Genomic DNA, 19,476 nt, shown 5'->3' with positions numbered 1-19,476 from the left:
CAATTATAGTACCCTCTAGTAATTAGCATTACAATGCACATCTAGTAAAAATCTCAGGCTCTGAATCAACAACAAATATGGTGATCCAGGAAATGAGTAAAAGATTAACAGGAACAGTTTGGGATTAATGCTACTCTCCACCTTTGAGCAGGTGCAAGTAGAACTATAGCTGAAACTTCACATCCTCATTAAAAAGCACATACTCCTAGGGAACAAGGTAAATGGTTACAATGGTATTCAATTTTGCAAAGATTTTACACCATTTATCTTGAGTGAGGAAAAAGAATGTGTAAAAAAACAAGACTCAGAGAAATCTGAAGTCCACCTGCATAAAAAGTTGGCATTGACTGCTGTGGATATTAGTTTTCCAGTTACTTCCTCATAATTATGGGAGCCAAGGAAAGAGTTTACACTGGGAACAAAATTCTGAGGTCTACTATACCACTGTAAATAGCTGACTTGAGGCGAGACGCCAGCTCGTCCAAATGATCTTAGATGTCCACTGACAGGCCACTGACCAGAACGCCAGAAATGAAAGCTGTTCTCACATTTTGAAATGAAGAGGCAGAAATGAGGAAGTCTATGGAACATCACAATGATATTCCAGGGTGGTACTGCTGGCTGCATCTTAGGAGCGAGATTTTCTGAGCTCGAGTACCTGAGCATCAGTTCCACTGGAACCTCCCCACCTCCCCAAAAGATCCATATTACTTGTCCTCTGAAAGTACTGGTGTTGGAAATACCACAGGGTTCTTAGCATCTTTGGTTGGATTCTTATCCTGAACCGCTCACTCATCTTGAATAAGGTCCCACCTTCATACTTAGCACGGAAAGAATAATTTTATTTTCTTAATTTCCTTTTTCTGTGTGGATTATTAAATATAATGCATCTGTTGTAGTTTGTTCAATTGAAATCAACTAAGGACATCCGATATTTGCTGGCAGTATGGTAAATCTTGGACAATCTACGTGTACATATCTCATTATAGCAGACCTCTTTGCCAAGACAGGGTTTTTTTGACAAATTCAGCAATAAAAACATGGAGTGGTTGAGAATAGTAACAAAATGCATCTGCATGAGTGCTACTTGTACTTTTTCAAATAATCAATGCACTTCATATTTCCCATTTTTCTGAGCTCTCTAAGGAACAGAAGGTTCTGTTTCTCTTGTCTGATATTATCTTCATTGCCTCTTATCACAGACATTTGATTGAGATCTAGATCGCTGCCACATTCTGAGAGGAAAATGTATTATATTCCTTGAAAGCCACTGTGAAGACTCTCTTAGCTGAAGGCCTTCCCTTAAGTACGTTAAGAAAATAACCTTGTCCTAGATTCCTCAGTTCACTGAACTATAAAAACAATCAAATCTATGTCTGAGACAACTGCATTTAATATCACCATCTTATCATTTAGACTCTGTAATAACATCTTTGCCTTCAAGATCCTCAAGTCTTTCAACCAAAATGGGGATTGTGTGGCCTCTAGAGGCAAAAGGACTTTGATGCAGAGGTAATTCTCATCAGGTTTTCTCTGGTGGGGCAAAAGAAGTACAAGGGAGACGAACATGTGTTGGCCTTGGAGGCCAAATCCACAAAATTAATCTCAAGAGTTGAGGGTTCTCAATTTTAAAGCACTTCTCCCTAGATGAGCAGATCACACTCGGGGCTACGCTGAATAACCCAGCAACTAAGCTCCACAGAGGGAGACAGACATGCAATTATTTTCAAAACCCTTAATCACGAAACCAGGAGAGAGTGAGAGAGACAGAAGAAGACAATAAGTTTCTATCCAGGTCATGCAACGGAATTTCATATTCAAAAGAGTGAGTGTACCCAAAAGGCTGGTAACAAGGACATTTCAATAAGCAAAACCTGAAATCCCCACAGAATCACAGAATGTTAGGGATTGGAAGGGACCTCAAAAGATCATCTAGTCCAATCCTTCAAGAACTTTCTAACAGGTGACTGCTCAGAAAGCTGGTCATAAATGAAAATAGATTAGTTGAAAAGAGCTCTGCAGAACCTTCCAGCATCTCTCAAGGATACCACTGTCCATTGTCTTGCACAGAAAGCACTCTAAGTGAAATGGCATTAGTGCTCTTCCACAGAATGGAAGATGCCAAAACTAGATGGCAGGCTGCAATGGGAAAGCATGGCCACCACAGAAGTCATCAAAACACTTCAAGGACAGTTATTCAGACAAAATGGGAAATTATCTAATTTTTAGAACAGCTATATTCTTTGAAGAAAACAAGTAGTTAAAAAATAGCGTTATTTCAAATGCATACAACACAAAAGATCATTAGCTGGTTTCTGAAAGCATGACAGAAAAGATTTGTTGTCAGAAAAGGGAAACAAAAAATTATTTAAGGAAATAAGGAAATTGACAACAAAAGGGAAATGAATTATTTACCTCTGCACAAACATCAGAGCATGGAAGACAAATGTCCAAAACACACATACCATTAATAGTTACAGAAGGAAGAAAAACACTTAGGTCTGAAACATGCCAAAACAGGCAAGGAAAAAAATGACACTAACTGAAAAATGGGAAAGTTGTAACACTTGAAGGAAAAAAAATTCCAAAGAAAATGGCAAGGAATGAAATTAGTCTTACATTAGGACACATGCTCTTGTCTTTTGGTAGCAAAAGTGAAGAAATACAAATATAAATACAAATATACAATACTTTACAAAATTTAACTTGATTAAATGGAACATTAAGAAAATAGTTTAAAATTTAAAAATTACTAATGTTGCTACTCCAGCTAGAAATATCTACACTTTTTGCATGTGAATTTACAAATATCTGGAGGAGGGCCGCTTTGTGAAAGGCCAACATATTACTTGCTTATGTGATTCTGTCTCAAGACCTTGTCAGTAGGAGTTTGCAGACCACAGTAATAACTATTATCAGTGTTGCGAGTTACTCAGCACTGCCCAAGCAAATGTGTTAAGTTGGGTAATTTTGCCTCATATTTAACAGGTAATATTTCAGAAACACTTTTTGGTTTAGGAAAAAAAAGAAAAAGGGCACAAAACCCATCGTATTGATGCAATATTTCACGTCACTGTCTCTGAATCATCAGTCATTTTCTACACACTTCTCTTAAGGGAGGAAAAAAACAAGAAGGCATTTTAGAAAATGCTATAAACTACACAAAAAAACACTTTTGCAAGCCTTCATTCTGTATTGTTATGGGCTTCTGTTGAAATCTCTACCAAAGTTAGAAATAAGTAGTGTATCTTACTGTAGAAGAATTCCCACCGCTTCCATTAGATGGAACATTTATGCCTACCCCAAATGGTTCATAAAATACTGCAGATTAAACATGCTTCTCAGAAAAGAGCTACTTCTGATGTTCTGTGCCTCAAACTGAGAAGTGGCCAGAGTGAGAGTCGTGGTAATTTTGGGGCAGAAGAGCTCTAAAAGGGGATAAGAAAGGAAGGTACGTCTGAGCCTTGCCATTGAGATGTGGCATACTCTACCCATTTGCTCCAAGTTGAGTAGAATATAATGGCAGCAAAGGATTCAAGGGCTCTTTGAGCTCCAAAATACCTCCCTACAGCTTTGCTGACAAGTATAAATCAGAGGATTTATTTCAGTTAGGTTCTCAGTTCACCATGCCACAGTAAGTGCTGCTTCTGTCAACAGGCCAAGCAAAATATTATTGAGAGTCTCCCGATCTTCTGTGAGGATGTCTTACCATGGTGTCTAGACAACCATAAGAGACTGGAATTTTTCAGGTTTTGCCAGTCACTGTGTGAAACAGACTGTCTTGAGCTAAAAATCACCACTATTTTTATACCCTATACAGAGAGAAGTGAGGTAACCTAAACAAACATCCCTCATTATTTTTTATTATTTTAAAGCAGGGTGAAGTTCAGTAATTTAGAGAAGGGAAAGAAACTGCAGAATGGCAAGAACAGAAAACAAGAGGGAAAAGGCATTCAAGAGGAGCAGTCAACTGGAGAGGATATGCAGAAGCTGAATGATATGGACACAAATAGAAAGATGAGGAAACAGGCGAAAAATATGGAAAAAATGGGGTCCAGCACAGTGGCAGGAAGGCAAAAGAATGGGTTACATGCAGTGGAAGAGTAAAAGCCTGAAAGAATGAGAGGAGAGGAAAGAACAAGCCAGCAGCTACCCATGACAATTTATGCTTCTTAAAGGAATCTTCTTTCAGAAAAGCCTGAGAAGAGGAATGTCTTTTTACTAGTATCTATCTGCAATTGAATTTCTATGTTCAGATACTCCCACACATACTCATTTGTGACGGAGGTGTGGCAAAATGCAACAATGAAAAAATGCTCACTATTGTCAGGCAAGTATTTTTCTTGCTTTCTTATTTATTCCTACCACAAACAATATTTAGTAAAGCTCTGGTCAGTGGTTCTATGTTCTGGGGAAAGAACTCTTACAGTGTTTTTTGGCTTCAGGGTGAAGGAATGAATTAAAACTGCAACCACAAGTGCTTCCCTATGGAGCTTCTTCAACAGTTATGATCTATTCCACCTCTTCTCCAGCTCCATAATCCCACAGCAAGGAAGACTGATGAACTCTCAAGAGGATCCAGACTGCTCAAAGCCTTGTGAGGGTTCTCAGGAAAGGGAACACCTGAAGCCTGATAACAGCTTTACTGAAGAGAGGTAGGTAGTGTCTCAAAAAACAGTGAACCAACTCAACCTGCCCTAAGCAAAGTCAAATGATACAGCTGTTGAAACACCAGCACCTACTTTATGGCTGACCTCTACAGCTAGCAGCAATGAAGCCACACAAACAATATGAACAAGAGAACATGTTCATCAGAGAAAAAAAAAAATAGTCAGGAAATTAATTACATGAGGAAGAATGCTTTCAGAAGGCTTCACGATTTGGAAATCATGTCCAGAGGCTATGGGTAGGAGAAAGGCAGAGTGGTCAGGTTAGGATCAGAACCTTAGAAAGGATGATGACTGATAAACAGGGTGTGGGACTTCTGATTTTGTACTTGGCCAAGTTCTCAAGTGGTTTCACCAAAGATAAGAAAAGGTGGTACCGTATTCCTACAGTACTTTTTCACCTCTGTGACTTTGTTGTAAAAGCACAAATAAAACCAATAAAATTTAGGACCAGGTTAAGACTGCTTAAGTTATGCTTCTTGCATAACAGCTCTTAACAGCCAAGGATCTTCATTTTCAGTCACCTGCTCTGTCCTGTCCCATAGCCATGCCAGCTAAGCTGGCTTTGAAGACCCTGAGAATTCTTCTGTGTGAAAAGGAGTTCACTGATCATCCAGGGGAATTTTCTAGACATTTTATACTTCTGGCTAATCTCCTGATAGGTACAGAACAGATTAGTTATCAGCAACAGCAAATTTATAAATGCCCAATACATTTTGATTAAAAACATTTCAACTGATACATATTGCCTGTTGTCTCAATACGCAGATGTTCAGTGTATCATGCACTCATTCAATATGTACAGAAAGAAGCAATGAACTGGTGTATATATATAACTGAGCAGACCTTGTCTAAAGTACAAAGATAATTTTCTGTCTGATGCCATTCAGCATTTCAGCTGGAATCCTTTTGTACACTTTGATAAACAAGAAAATTATATGACTTTATTAAATAGTAATTGAGTTATACATTGAACTAACTCACAAGAAATCTACATATTTTAAATAATTAAGCATAGAAATTAATGGCTCTTGTGTAAGCTCCTTTCCTAACCAGCATTAACTGTAAAACATTTATTGCAGCACAAATTACAGCACTGTACAGTCATTAATGCATTTCAAATTTTAAACTGATTGAAGTTTAGCAGTAGGGATAAAAAAATCATTGTAATAATAGTCTGCCCTGAATATTTTATGGAAATCAGAGGCATTTACTAACTGCAAGCTCTGTATGCAAGCAAGAAAGTTAATGTGACTATAAAAGAAAGCATTAATGTGACTTACCACAGAGACTGCCTCATAAAAATGCTAAGTCAAATTAAAAACAAAATGTAAAAAATCTGTGGCTCATTAAATTGGATAGATTGCTATGAGGAACAGGGAGAACATGTGCATTTATGCCTGTCTACAACATAATTTTCTTTTCTGGTTGTTGTTTTGGTTTTGCTTTTGCTTTTGGTTTTTGTAATTTCAAAGTATCACTGTTGTACAATGCCTACTTCCAAGAAAAAGCCACTGCACTGGTGATAGGTTTGCATGCGTGTGTGTGCCTGTGACTTCCGTCATCAAAAAAGTAATGGAATTAAAAAGAAACTGGTAGCAATATACATATGAAATGGTTGGGAATATTACAAAAATATGTATTTTTTTTCTTCAGCTGATAATATTGCAGCCTCAAGCTTCTAAGCAATTAGTTCCTCTCTTCAGAAAATGTTGAATTCCTAATAAGCTTTCACACCATTGGAGACTGATGACATCTAGCTGCCCCAACAGGCACTGCAAAAGGTGCTTCTAGATTTTGACCTTACATGCGGCAGTCTACTTTACTGGTAAGAAATGCACTAACGCTAGTGCAAAGGCAAAGCTGCCTTAGCTGCAACAGCTCATTTATCTTTATACATAAACAGCTACAAAAATAAAGGACTGCATGTCATCATACAAGGTTTTTTCTTCTTTCTCCCTACTTTGGTCATTCACTTCATTTATTTCCCATGTTTTTAAGCATCTAATTTATTCATTTATATAAATGACAGATCATTAAGACCATTTGCATTCTGAAATTAACAAATCAGCTCCCATTCAGCCACATCTTTTTTAATTCCATGCCTGTTCCAAAACTAAGCCTTCTCTTGGGTACAGCTGGGTCCTAAGAGCTAAACCGTTACAGAGTAAATGCAAAAGCCCTGAAACATCTGTCCTGGTCCAGTCACTCCTATCTGAGCATCAGTACACCTACACTTCATCCTGCAGTGAGTTAGGCAACGGCTTTCCTGCTACCAAGTGCCATTTGCCGATTTCATGTTTTGCAATGTATTCATTGTACTAAAAGCAAACTGAAAGAAATTCACCATGTGCTCAAAGAAAGAGGCTGCAAGGTCTACCATCATCCTAGTTCCCCACTGCCATTAGTATATCCTGCCTCACGTGATTCAGCACTCTAACAATACACACTAACAGTAACAAGGGTTCTCATTTCTTACTATAAAGTGTGATTTTATCTCCTATTATGTGGGGAATAAACTTATGTTCCGTAAAATCTCTACATACAAGAAACAAGATGATCTTCCATTCTTCAGCACACTCCTTGTCTGCTTTGACAACACACAGTGATACGATCTATATGTCTATGTTTTAAATACAGAGAGCTTTTCAATCCTAAAAGTTGCCAGCAAAAAAAATGGACAACAGTTTTAGCTCACAATGCACAGCTGATAATCAGCATTTTGCATTTATACTCTTTGGCAAGTTCATAATTTTCTTGAAAGCGATTCAGAGCATAATAGCAGGAGCGCTGCCATACCTAATATTCTGTGCAGCTTTCTCTTTAATTAAGGGCTGGCCTTTTTCTTCATTTTTTAGCCAATAGCAAAACCAAGACATTGAATTTATCACTAACTTCTAAGACCTCAGATTACTCAAATCTAGATCTGAAAAACTATGGAGTGCCTCATCCCATCTCCAGTATCATACTTTTCCAAATCATAGCAAGATCTCAAAATTCACATTCTATTATCTCTAGAACTCATTTTATAGTTTGGGTGGGGAGGTTACACTGCAAGCTGTGCGACGACAATTAAACTACTGTATTTGAATGGAATATGTTTTAAAGTGAGGGTGTTCCCTTACAAGAATTTTCTACTATGCTTCTGAATTTGCTACCTTCCTGTTCAACTTCTTACAATATACTGTTTACAGAATGTGGTGCCAACCAAGAAATACGTAGGTTTGGGGTTTTGGTTTGTTTGTTTAAACCTTAAACCAAGATCCTTATAATTAAATGTACCTTTGTTGTCACTTTCGTAAGTCCAAATTCTGCTGAAACAGTTGTACTAGTCTAGGCTGTAATCCTCACATTTCCAGTTGCAATTACTGTTACATAGAATATATTCAATATTATTTAGGTTCCTACCAGTGCAATGGGAGTCCAACCATTACATTAATACCATGTCTTATAGGTTACAAAAACCAAAGCACCAGCTCATAGTCCACTGGATTTGCTCTAAGTGGTGAATTGAAATCTTACAGAAAGAGCTTTCAACTTTAAGAAATACTTTAATCATCTCGATTTGAGAGGATTATTACATCCATCAGTTATAATATGAATGGCATGCTGGTGAAATTCTCAGTGTATTAAAACAAAACATCCAAAGTAAATACATGGCTAGCCCAACTAAACTCTGTTGAAAGATTAAGTTAAGCTTTAAACAGGCTATGAGTATAATTCTTCAGATGTTAAGTCCCAGGAAACAATCTCTTTCAAACAGTCTGAGATTCAAAGGAGAGAAGATTCCACATAACTGCTAAATTGGCAGGGACAAGGACAGCAAAGAATATGGGATGTATTTTCAACTATGAATATTTTCCCTTTATCTGTTTCAATAGTCTCAAAGATGTGCATGTGTAAAATCACCATAGAGTTTATTGGTTTCAGATTAAAATTAATTAGCCCACATCAGTGACAGATAAATGCAGCCAACTAGAATGCCAAGAGTGTTTTTTGTTGTCCATCAGGAAAATAAAATAAAATAAAAATCATAAGATGGTGATAACTGCTTCCTTTGCCCAATCCAAAGCCTTTGAATTTGAAGGAATTTTTTGGAATAAACCTGCAAAGCCAACTGAGGAACTGTAATAAGACTTCAGAATAGACAGTGGAACTATGCTGATCAAAACAGTACTTGGGAGCAAACATTATCACTACCTTTGTGGAGCTGGCTTCTAGCTCTCCAACAAAAATCCATCTCCATTTCAAAATAAGACTCCTTACTCCAAAATGAAACTGAAAATGTCATAATTCAAGCAGTAATTATATACACAGTACATCCGATACTTCAGCATCTGGTCTATGCTAGATTTCTAATTTCACTGTCAACTGAGAGAATGGGCATCTCCAGACACACTTGTCTGTCTTCTACAGCTGAAGCCAAGAAGCCCAGTTTGAATTAATCCTCTAACCAGATCTGGAAGTCTATCACGGTCAAGAAACAGGATTTAATGCATCTTTCTTCTTGCCATTGGGAAAGGGACTGAAACAGCCTCTCCAAACAGCCTTTTCTGAACTTCTTTTCATGTCTTCTGAATGGACAAGGCAAAGGAGAGGCCAAGTACACTACAGCTGGAGTCTTTGCAAATAATCCTGCTGTGCAGAGTTTGATCACTATTAGCCTGAGCAGCACTTTGGCTAACAGTCAGTAATGCAGACAGACAACAGACATGCCAAGAAATCTGGTGTGCTTGTGCCTGCTCTTTTCACCCCACAAGGGCAGAGCTTATAGCTTGGCATTTGTGGGCAAAGGTAGGAAGAGAACAAAAGGGCCACTTGCATACTTCCCTCTCAGTTTTTGTTCCTCAAACGTATGTTTGAAGCAGTCTTCAAAACACAGAAGCAAATGGGAAGAAAGCAGCAATGCTCCTTTCCGCTAACTGAATCTACCTGAAATACCACAGCTAATCAACTGTATGGTACTGAGGCAGGTTGTCCTGCCTCAGAGGGATGCTTCATCTCATACAGTCATCTTCAGGTGAAGCAGAAGGACCTTAACATAGAATAAACCACCCCCATGACCAGCTTTTAAAGCCCTGTTATCATCCACTTCAGTCCCACTAGTCACCCAGCAGCTGCAGGAATCCATCTCACCCAGAGACCAGCTGACAAAGCAGGACTGAGTTATGGAAAGATCCTATTGACAGGGAGACATTTCACAGCACTGAGACCGTATGCATTAGGAGAACGGGAAGAGTTTGGAATAATATACCAAGCAAGAGCCTATATTCCACCCTTTCAAGTTGGACTGGATGTTAACGCAGGTCTTCAGTATATGAAGAGGTACTGAAAATAACAGGTGAAGAAAAACAGTACTGTTAGAAAAAGACATGTACCCTCACCTCCCGTCTGGATCCTAACATGCTGTCCCAATAGTATAGGCTCCTTTTGCACCCAAAGAGGAACATGATAGGTCCTCAGCAGGCATGTACATAAAGCATATAAGCACAGGAGGAGAACAAACATGCACACAGAATGTCTGAGTGCCAGTGTAAGCCATAGTCACTTATTTGTATTCTGAAACCCAGAGGCTCAGTACCTTTAACATTAATTTCAATTAAGTTTTTTTGTTAAAATTAAATAACTGTTCATTAGTTATTAAACAAATTTTGTTCCACAGTTGTAGCACAGTATTCACATTAACTTGTAATGAATACTTAGAATGAAAAAAAAAAAAAAATCACAATATTCTTTCCTCTGTTGAGTTCTTGTCACACTTCTATTGTATTAATACAAAAGACACTGGAGTTGCTACTTTTGTTCAGAAGTCACAGTCCATAAATCAACCATTGGAAGTACACACAAGAACTTTTTAAAGAGCATTGGGACATACATTTAATTGATATGATCAAAAGAATAACTTCTTATTAGTCAGAAAAAAAGCTATATTTCACACTCACATAATGACTTGGAGGTAAAAACCACTCCAAAAGAAAACCACAAAGCTATGAATTATGATTTGAATAAAGTTTAAAGAAAACTCTTCAAGCTATGAAGATATATATGTGTATGTATATATATATATACACACACACACATATATATAGTGATATTCGGTATTCTTTATGTCTACATATCACAACATTTCAAAAAACTGGCTTCATCAATGTTTTTCTAAACCTTTATCACTGAAGTAGCACCCTATAAAGTATTTCAGTTCACCATTTACCTACCCTTCTGCATTGTTTTCACTTTACTAACATTAACTGGACATCACATCATCTCAATAGTGATTTAGCTCTCTGCCTAGAAACTTTGACATTTTTAGAAACTATGAATATACAATGAATTCTTCATCAGTAAATCTTGCAACCCCACCAAACCACCCTTTTATTCAGTACTTTTATTATTTGTCTTTGCCATATTGATACATTCAAACAATTCTAGCAATGAGGAAAAAAATTATTTCCTCAGAAACAGGTTTATTTCCTTAGAAAGAAGTAAGATGCTCTCTGTCAATTACACCCCTCATGCTTAATGAAAGTTACAAGAGAATCTAAATAACAAGACTAAATAACAAGAAAAGTTCCAAAATATTATTCACTATGAATTTTCATTACAAAAAGAAAGATAAAAAATGTGTACATACACTATTAACAGCTTCAGCTTCACAGATGGACAATCAGCAATGACACAGGTATGAAAGTGTCACAGCACCCTACAGTATAAACTAGAAAGCTGCTGAAGAGCAACTAGTTCAGTCATTAGCAAATAGTAAAACTCTCCCTGATCCACCACCTCAACAGTATGGAAAGCACAGCAGACAGCAGTGACTCCCTACAGCAGTGGTATCCAACTCATTTTCACGGGGAGCCACAGCAGCCTCGTGGTTACCTTCAAAGCACCAAATGTAATTTTAGGACTGTATGAAATGTAGTTACATTTATACAGTCCTAAAGTTACATTTATCACTTTGAAGGCAACCATGAGACTGATGTGACCCTGGTGAAAATGAGTTTGACACTCCTGTCCCACGGGGTGTCCCCCAAGGATAAAAAAAGACAAGTAGAAATGGAGTTGGGAATTTCTTCTGCAGATCATCTTCTTTACTAGGAGCTCTCCATGGGGTTAATCAGAGCAAAGGTTGTCAAAGACAGTCTGGCTTGGACGACGAAGCCTTCCCTGCAGCAGGACCATGACCACTGCAGGACAGAGGTACAAGACGTGGGCTTAGCTTAGAGATTTGCTTGAAGACCTGACCAGTCAGGATACTGATTTCTGCGAAGTGCAGAAATGAAGTTTATAATGGCAGTCTGAAATCCAACTTCAGTAGCAGCTGTGTTTGGGAACACTTAGACCAGAACAATGAGATTGTTGCTTGACATACAGGAAGTTGGAAATAGCACCAGACAGGCCACCTGATGAATCTGGTGCCTCAGATGACATACCTGAACATGTATTTTCCAAAGAACACTGCAAATTATGATCCTCGCACTTCCTGTTCTTATTTCAAGATGTACGCCATGGAAACGAGATGAGCAGACAAGTTAAACCCAAGCAGCCTACTGAGCCACAAACAACAGGCTGTAGGATAGGGACATGTTAGGTCATTTGGGTATTACAATATTTTCAGTCTTTGCATATTTCTAACATTCATTTCTTTCTTGCTTCATTGGAATGCTAGAGGTCACCTTAGCATGTTAAAAGAAGCAGGCAGAGAAGCTAGTCACAACCTGGTCTGCTTGAAAGGGCAAACTGGTTTGTTTGTTTGATCAGCAAGGAAACACAGTAGTGAGACTATGCCACTGTGAACTTTTTTTCTGTTAGAGAAAGGTCAAAAATGAGCCAGGTGACTCTCCTATGATGCACCATAAAAACAATGCCAATGCTAATGAGGGCAAAAAGTTTCAGGCTTTGCTTATTTCAACTCATCTACTTCTTTCTCAGATCCTCCACTGACAGAGTTGTAGTCAGTGGGACTGTAAAGCTGATTTGACTGCTGAGGGTCTCTAGGGAAAGCTTTCCGAGGGGACTACTCTGCTACTTACCTCTGTCCTAAAATGTACATCAATCAGCTAAGAACTTCCACTTCCCATCTGCAGATAGATAATTTGTTGGAAATACTTAATCAGGCTCCTGTGCTATATTTAACTCAATTGATAGTCCCACAGGTGACAAATACTCAGTTAATGAGAAATACAGAAACAAACTTGATGGGAAAACAATCTATCAAGTCACAGAATAATAAGCCTTTGGCAGTAAGCTGAACATCATCTCAAATCACACAGCAGTTCAGTCTCTTCAAATAATAAAAGACAGAAATACAGTGTAATGCTGACCTCTGCAACCCTACATTTGTATGGTCCACTGGCTTTCTGTCAAGGACAGCCTTTGTCACAGAGGGTTGGCAGGGCAGGAAGACACTGAAGCTGCAGCACTCCACACGGAACAGCTCACAGCTCCTACAGCCTGCCTGGCCTATGCTTCAGGTCACTCCATCTTCAGGTGTGACCAGAAAAAACACCTGGGAGACAACTGCAGAGAAGATGTCCATTTGGGGTCAGTATAGCACATTTTCTTTGAACTACTTCACAACAAGCTACGTATGTTCTGACTACAGTGGAGCTCCCACACAGGGTCAGACATGAGTGAAAAGACCTTTAGTCTGATTTTTCAGGAGTTGTCCTCCTTCTCCAAATTTTGCCTGCAAGTGCCACAGTCTCTCACAGGCAGACAAATATTGGCAAAAAAGTGCAAAAGCAATTTAAGAATCCTTCATATCCAGCATGGAGATTATTATTTCCTAGTGCTTTCAACTCTCCAGAGGGAAGCCTGCTGTTCATTTACATGGGAATGAACAATAAAAAGGAAATTGGTTACTAAACATAGGATGGAGTGTTAACTCCTTTTTTACATACCTAGGATTCAATTAAAAAAATAAAGTCTACACACATAAAACCTGGAAAAGTTTTCTGAGTAACCTACAACATACTGTTAGTATATTACTCAAGAATAGTTCCAGCCATACAACTACCATCACACTAATAATTTTTTTAAAAATAAATAAAAAAGAAAAAATAAATGCTGTCTCCAGAGATTCTAAAAGGGTACATTTAGACAACTGTAACTATAAGTCTAGACATTTCCTATATCCCTGAAAGGCATTGTTGCATCCTAGGGAAATGTATATACTAAGTGTTTTGAAGCACTCAATTTCAAAGTAATTGAGTAGTGTTAGGTACTACTAACGGTCTTATAGGTGCATTTTAATGTTTAATGTTAACGATGATTTACATGATTTTTGTTTCTTGAACACTAGACCTCAAATGCCATTCATTTACAGGAGGACATTTCTGCTTCTGTTTAAATGGTGGCACACATCTCTTGCCTCAGCAGGTCAAAAGAAACCTCATGTTTTGCCAACAGCATCAGCTCTTGTAAAAATGTTGAGCACCTCTACCAGTCTGTTAGACCTCAGCCTGTTCAGAAAATAAACCACATACAGAGGCTGAATTACCCTCTCTTACAATGAGATACACCTATTTCAGAATATGGTTCAGATATATTGCTTGGCTGATATAACTAAACCTATTCCAGCAAGCACAGCTGTACCTCTTTCAGAGAGAGGAAGAAATCTAGAACAAATAAAACTCTGTGGATTGATCTCGATGAACAAATATTGGGGAATTTCACTGGGGAAAGATAAGTCTGCACATGTTCACAAGTCTGTAATTGTCACTGTGGTTGTCATAAAGACTTTCAAGATCATGAGATGGTTTGTTTTTCATGCTTGGCAAAAGAAAACAATTATCACTGGCTTATCTCCTCCTCAGTGCAGATACACTTGAGAGCAGGGATTGCACCCCAGCAGAAATCCATTACAGGGTTCTGGATTTCTCATCCCATACTGTTGTCTGAATTCAGCTTAGAAATTTCATCTCCCTCAGCAACTGCCTGTACGACCAGCTAGGTCTACCTAGACTTGCAGAACAAAGAGTATACACATCAAACTACCCATTTCCACTTCTGCTAGCAGGTCTTCATACATGGAGGACAAATAGAGGTGCACAGAAAGAACTGGGAGCTTCTCCCGACATACACTTCAGGTCAAATCAGAGAACTGGCTGCCTTGAGCAGCTTCTCCTAGTTGGGCAAGACTCACAAAACATGGAAAAGCTGGTGAGAAGCTAACAGTCATTTCTGCTTAGTGGATTTCCAACCATTTCTGTCAGTAGGTGGAGCACCAATAGCACTAAATATGGAGAGGTGAATATCTTCCTATACTTGTCTGCTGTCTAGCAGTAAGAGTCACTGCCTGCTGAAAGGACAGAGAAAGTGTTGCTGCTTTTAGCACTCCTCCCTCCACTGAGAAACCAAAGAAAGCAACTGGAAGCCTCTGGAAGTGTAACTCAAGGCTGACACAGGGGAAATTTCTCTCAAGCAAGAGGTATCCCTTTCCTTCCAGGAAACATCTGCAGAACTTTTACTCACAAAAATCCTCAGGCCAGAAAAGACACCATATAGAAAAATCACCATAATGGTACTATACCTATCAGAAAATGTTATGTGGCTTGGCTGTTCTTAATGTAAGAGGTCTGACTAAGATCTGTCTCATCATCAGTAGAGGTCCAGAGCAGTTCAGTACCCTGAACAGGAGACTAGATCAGAACGTGTAGATTTTGAGCTCTATATAAAGAATTCTGTACTGGCATTTCCCAACAGAAGTTAACACATCTGTTTCAAAATAAAGAAAACATATCAAAGATTGAAGGTATCCAGGGTGGACAACTGCCTAAATGTAAAAGCCTTTCCTTGCATTCTTTATGTCTTACATAACGATTCTGAGCCTTCAAAAATGGTAAGTGAAGCCCCCTCTGAGAGGTCAGGTCTGGTAGTCTCTCTCTCATTTCTCTCTCTCTCATTCTTAGCATGCACCACTCAATCTGTAAAAAGTAGTGATATGCCATCATGACTTCAAGAATAATATATTCAGTCATTTCACAAGTTATAAAGGGTAAATGTTTCCAGTCACTTTCATTATAATATAATCATGTTTCTTCAATAAGAAAAAAATATCTTGACCAAAAGAGAGTTGTCTAAAATTATGTCCACTTATCAGCAAAAGGATAGAATGGTATTTGAATCAAGACTAAAATAAACCTGAAATTCAACAAGCTAACTCTTGAAAATACAATTAGATTACAGAAGCATATATTTCATTGATCTTTTAAAACTCAAATTTATAAAACTGCTCCTGACTCAAAGTAAATTTACAGCTCACGATTCTAGACAAATAGAGGTACAAAACTGTGCTGTTGGATGACATATACTAAAGTTTTAGACTGCGATTTGTTATTGCAAAATTATAAACATTTAAACAGCAGTGAGAAGATGCATCAGATGCTATGAAAAGTATAATTTATTTCTCCTGGCAGACATTAATTGGTCTGTATTAATGACTTCTGGAACTATTACTTATGAGGAAAATTAGCCATCCCTGAATGGCAGCAATATCTGTGAGAGGACAGTCTTCTAGCCATTCAAAAAGTGGGAGGAGGGGCAATACCACCCCATAAGAGAAGAAAAGCATTTTTTCAAGGAGAATGTTTATGACTAAATTTCTAAATTGCTGCCACAGCACAGTGGGGGAGAAATTCTAGAAGTGCCTCCAGCAGCTCTGCTGTATGATTAGACTCAGCAGGTACCAGCTAACTGGAGTTCATGCCTGTGTTATTCCCCCAGGGTCTATTCATTTTGTTATACAGAACCAGGCGCTAACCAGCGATCCTCAGGGATAGCATGGTGTCCTCTGAGCAGACCACCTCCTTTTCTTCACTTTTTTGCAGGGCAGAACAGTGGGAAAATGGTCAAAATATGTTTTCTGCTTTTGTCAAAAGCATAAAGATAGGACCGTATTAGTTTAACTTCCAAGGTATACTAAAAATCATATATAGTCTTCCATGGCATGCAAATGAAGTCAGGAATGTAATGGCTATGCACAGGTACATTTCTTAAGCAGAAAGAACTTCTGTCAATTCAGTTAGCCAGAGTAAATGGACAATTCAAGAACTATACAAGTATATGATTTCACTTTTTTAACTGAAGATCAAAAGCCACTATGCTACAATAGTGTTTATTTCAATACTGACCATTATCTAGAAGGACTCCTGTGGAAGCTGTTACTCTCACTGTCTGTTTCACTTTCGTAGAGTTGTTAGAAAAGTGTCGTCTGGACACAGAACCCTCTGGGTTCTGGGTTTTTTTGTCTTTTCCTTTGGGAAGCTGAGGTGAAGAACTGTTTTCTCTGGGGTCACTGGATCCAATGGTAGATTTAGACTGCCAATCACTTCCCTGAAAAGAAGTGTACATAATGTCCACTGATGAAAATCACAGAGTTTGTTTTTTAAATATCAATATTTTTCAACCTTTTCATACTGAGGATTGGCATCAGGTGTTAGAGAAGCATATTAATTTTCAATCAGTACAGTTAAGTGATGTCTTTAACTATCCAGGAAACTGTAACTATCTCATCAGCTTACTATATGATCCAACTGATTAAATGCTCCTCAACAACTCTCAGAAAAAAATAACACACTTACTTTAAGGAAATCATGTTTCATTTGATGAAAAGAATGGCTAGGTGAATCTACATATGCATGCGTATGACATACAGTTATATCTCATATATACGTGTGGAAAGTCACAAAATGTAACATATATAACTTGTGAATAATTCATTGCCTATGTAAATGAGACACGGGCATTAATCTTAGCGTTCAAAGCAGTTGGAAGAATATGACAGTTTTCATGTGGCAGTAAAACTGACTGCCAAGCAGACAGGAAGAAAGGGGTCTGCCAACACATCACCTCTGAATCACCACCAAGAGCATCGACCACTTCCGCTGCTTGCAGCGGACAACCAGAAACCTGGTCCTTATTTTTTACATCTTTGATGTATGTACGATCCTGGGTGTACTAGCCAGAGATTTTACTACTTATACACCTTTTTTTCAGTCTAAATCTGTTCACAATCAACAGCATAAAAACCTGAACAGTATACAGCAGCCCTTTAGGGTGCTGTTTATATCGTTCTAGGCTACGTAAAGACTTAACCAATTGAGCACCCTCATTGTTGCCTCTCATTAGAGGTTGTCAGCCTCCTACTTTTGCCAGTTAATATAAGGTATAGTATCTTCCAAATCCAGATTTAGTAAAGCACTCCATGTAACAATGAAATACTCGAGCAGACAGGGCAGAAAACCAGGCCAGTACCTGGAACTGTTCACCTTATCACAGACACAGACTTAACTGAATCACAGAAGATGAACATATTCTACTTTGTTGTTTTGCTTAGCGTGGCTGCATTAACAATTCATGCCATTTTAGAACTTGCCCACCAGAAAGGCCTTTCATTCTGTAATGATCATGGACAATACTTTTCACCTCACTGCTAAAGGTAATATTATACAAAATTAAAATCTGAAAAAAAAAAAGTCCTGAATAAATTCCCACATCTCTTTAAAAAGTCCTGCATACATGACTACATTTTTATGTGTTTCTTCTAGTTTTCACATAATCAGTAGAAATTAGTTTTATTTAAAATACCTTATTTAAATAGTACCTAGCTTTTACCATCTAATCTGCCATTTATCTATGAACACCATCAAATCTACCACTTATCCTTTCTCTATAAAGAGAAAGGAGGGCACAGCAATATTTCAGTCTCTTCAAATTCAAACTGGAGACTGTTACTCCCAAAAAATAATAGTAAAAAAGTGTAGATATCAAATTGAAGCAAACAACTGCATGTATGTTCCTTACTGAGGTTTATCTTCGACTGAATTTCAACAGAGTGGAACAGGCACTTGTATTGTTTATTATGTTTAGAGATTTGTTTGTTTTGTAAACAGTGTGTGGACATGATCAATTACCACAATTATAATGACAGACTGTGAGCCTGACTCTGTGACTCTGCTTCCTTGTACTTTTACAGTAAACTGCACTTGTACAGGATCAATGCAAACAGATACTTATATTCTGATTTGGCACTGTTTTAAATCAACAGTGGACTTATTTTGAACACATACAAATAACTGAACATTATATAAAGCAGCAGAGGCTCAAGCTCTGTATTTAGTGGTTAGCTAGGACAAAACACATCAGATAGGAAACGGTTTCAGGGCCCTATTCAGACCCAGCATACAGAAACACGATTTTCTTAAGATGCTTTGTAAAAGGCTCTGTGTTTTTCCTTTAGGTGTAAAATTTGAATAAATAATTAAACAAATACACAAAGATAGCTGACCAGGTTTACGTGAAAGACCTCAAGGTAACAGTTGATCTTTGCTGTGGTAGGTTTTCTAAAAAATAAAGCAGCCATTACCGCAATAATATTTTCTCAGATTTCTTTTGTCTAATTGACACTTCAAATAGCTAAAGATTCATCAAGCTTTAATAAGCATACCACCAGGTAGCTGTGGATTTTTTCTCTTCTGATTTAATTAAAGCCCAAAGAACTTTCCATCTGCCAGAATCAAGCAAGACTAGAAACAAACTTTATTATGGCACTTGATACTTACACTGCCTTTAGACTTTCGAGATCCCACAATCGGAGGGAGTACAGAGCCTTTGGACCTGCAGGAATAAACCACATCTTAGAACTGTGTACACTGTCACTATCATAGATACTATGTATCTATAAACAAGTCGGATAACACCAAGTCAGCTATGGCAACAGAGTTAATGGGTTTCTGCATTGCATGTTTTTACTAAGAATCACTAATTTCTGTTTACTAGACTACATCTAAATGCATAATCATTCACTTAT

At 38.0% G+C, this 19,476-nt stretch overlaps 1 protein-coding gene across 2 annotated transcripts in view; it reads right to left on the bottom strand.

Annotated features, from left to right (window-relative positions):
• Positions 1–19,476, bottom strand: part of DCDC2 (doublecortin domain containing 2) — a 71,173-nt gene that overhangs the window by 24,207 nt on the left and 27,490 nt on the right. For both annotated transcript variants that reach the window (XM_065052302.1, XM_065052301.1), the window contains 2 exons: positions 19,229–19,283; positions 16,799–17,000 (listed from right to left, as the gene is read on the bottom strand). In XM_065052302.1, the coding sequence (XP_064908374.1) occupies positions 16,799–17,000; positions 19,229–19,283 (257 nt within the window). The remainder of the gene's footprint in view (positions 1–16,798; positions 17,001–19,228; positions 19,284–19,476) is intronic.

Source organism: Columba livia, chromosome 2 (genome assembly GCF_036013475.1).
Source record: "Columba livia isolate bColLiv1 breed racing homer chromosome 2, bColLiv1.pat.W.v2, whole genome shotgun sequence".
NCBI classification, from domain to species: Eukaryota; Metazoa; Chordata; class Aves; order Columbiformes; family Columbidae; genus Columba; species Columba livia.
This window is presented reverse-complemented; position numbering and strand designations above follow the sequence as displayed.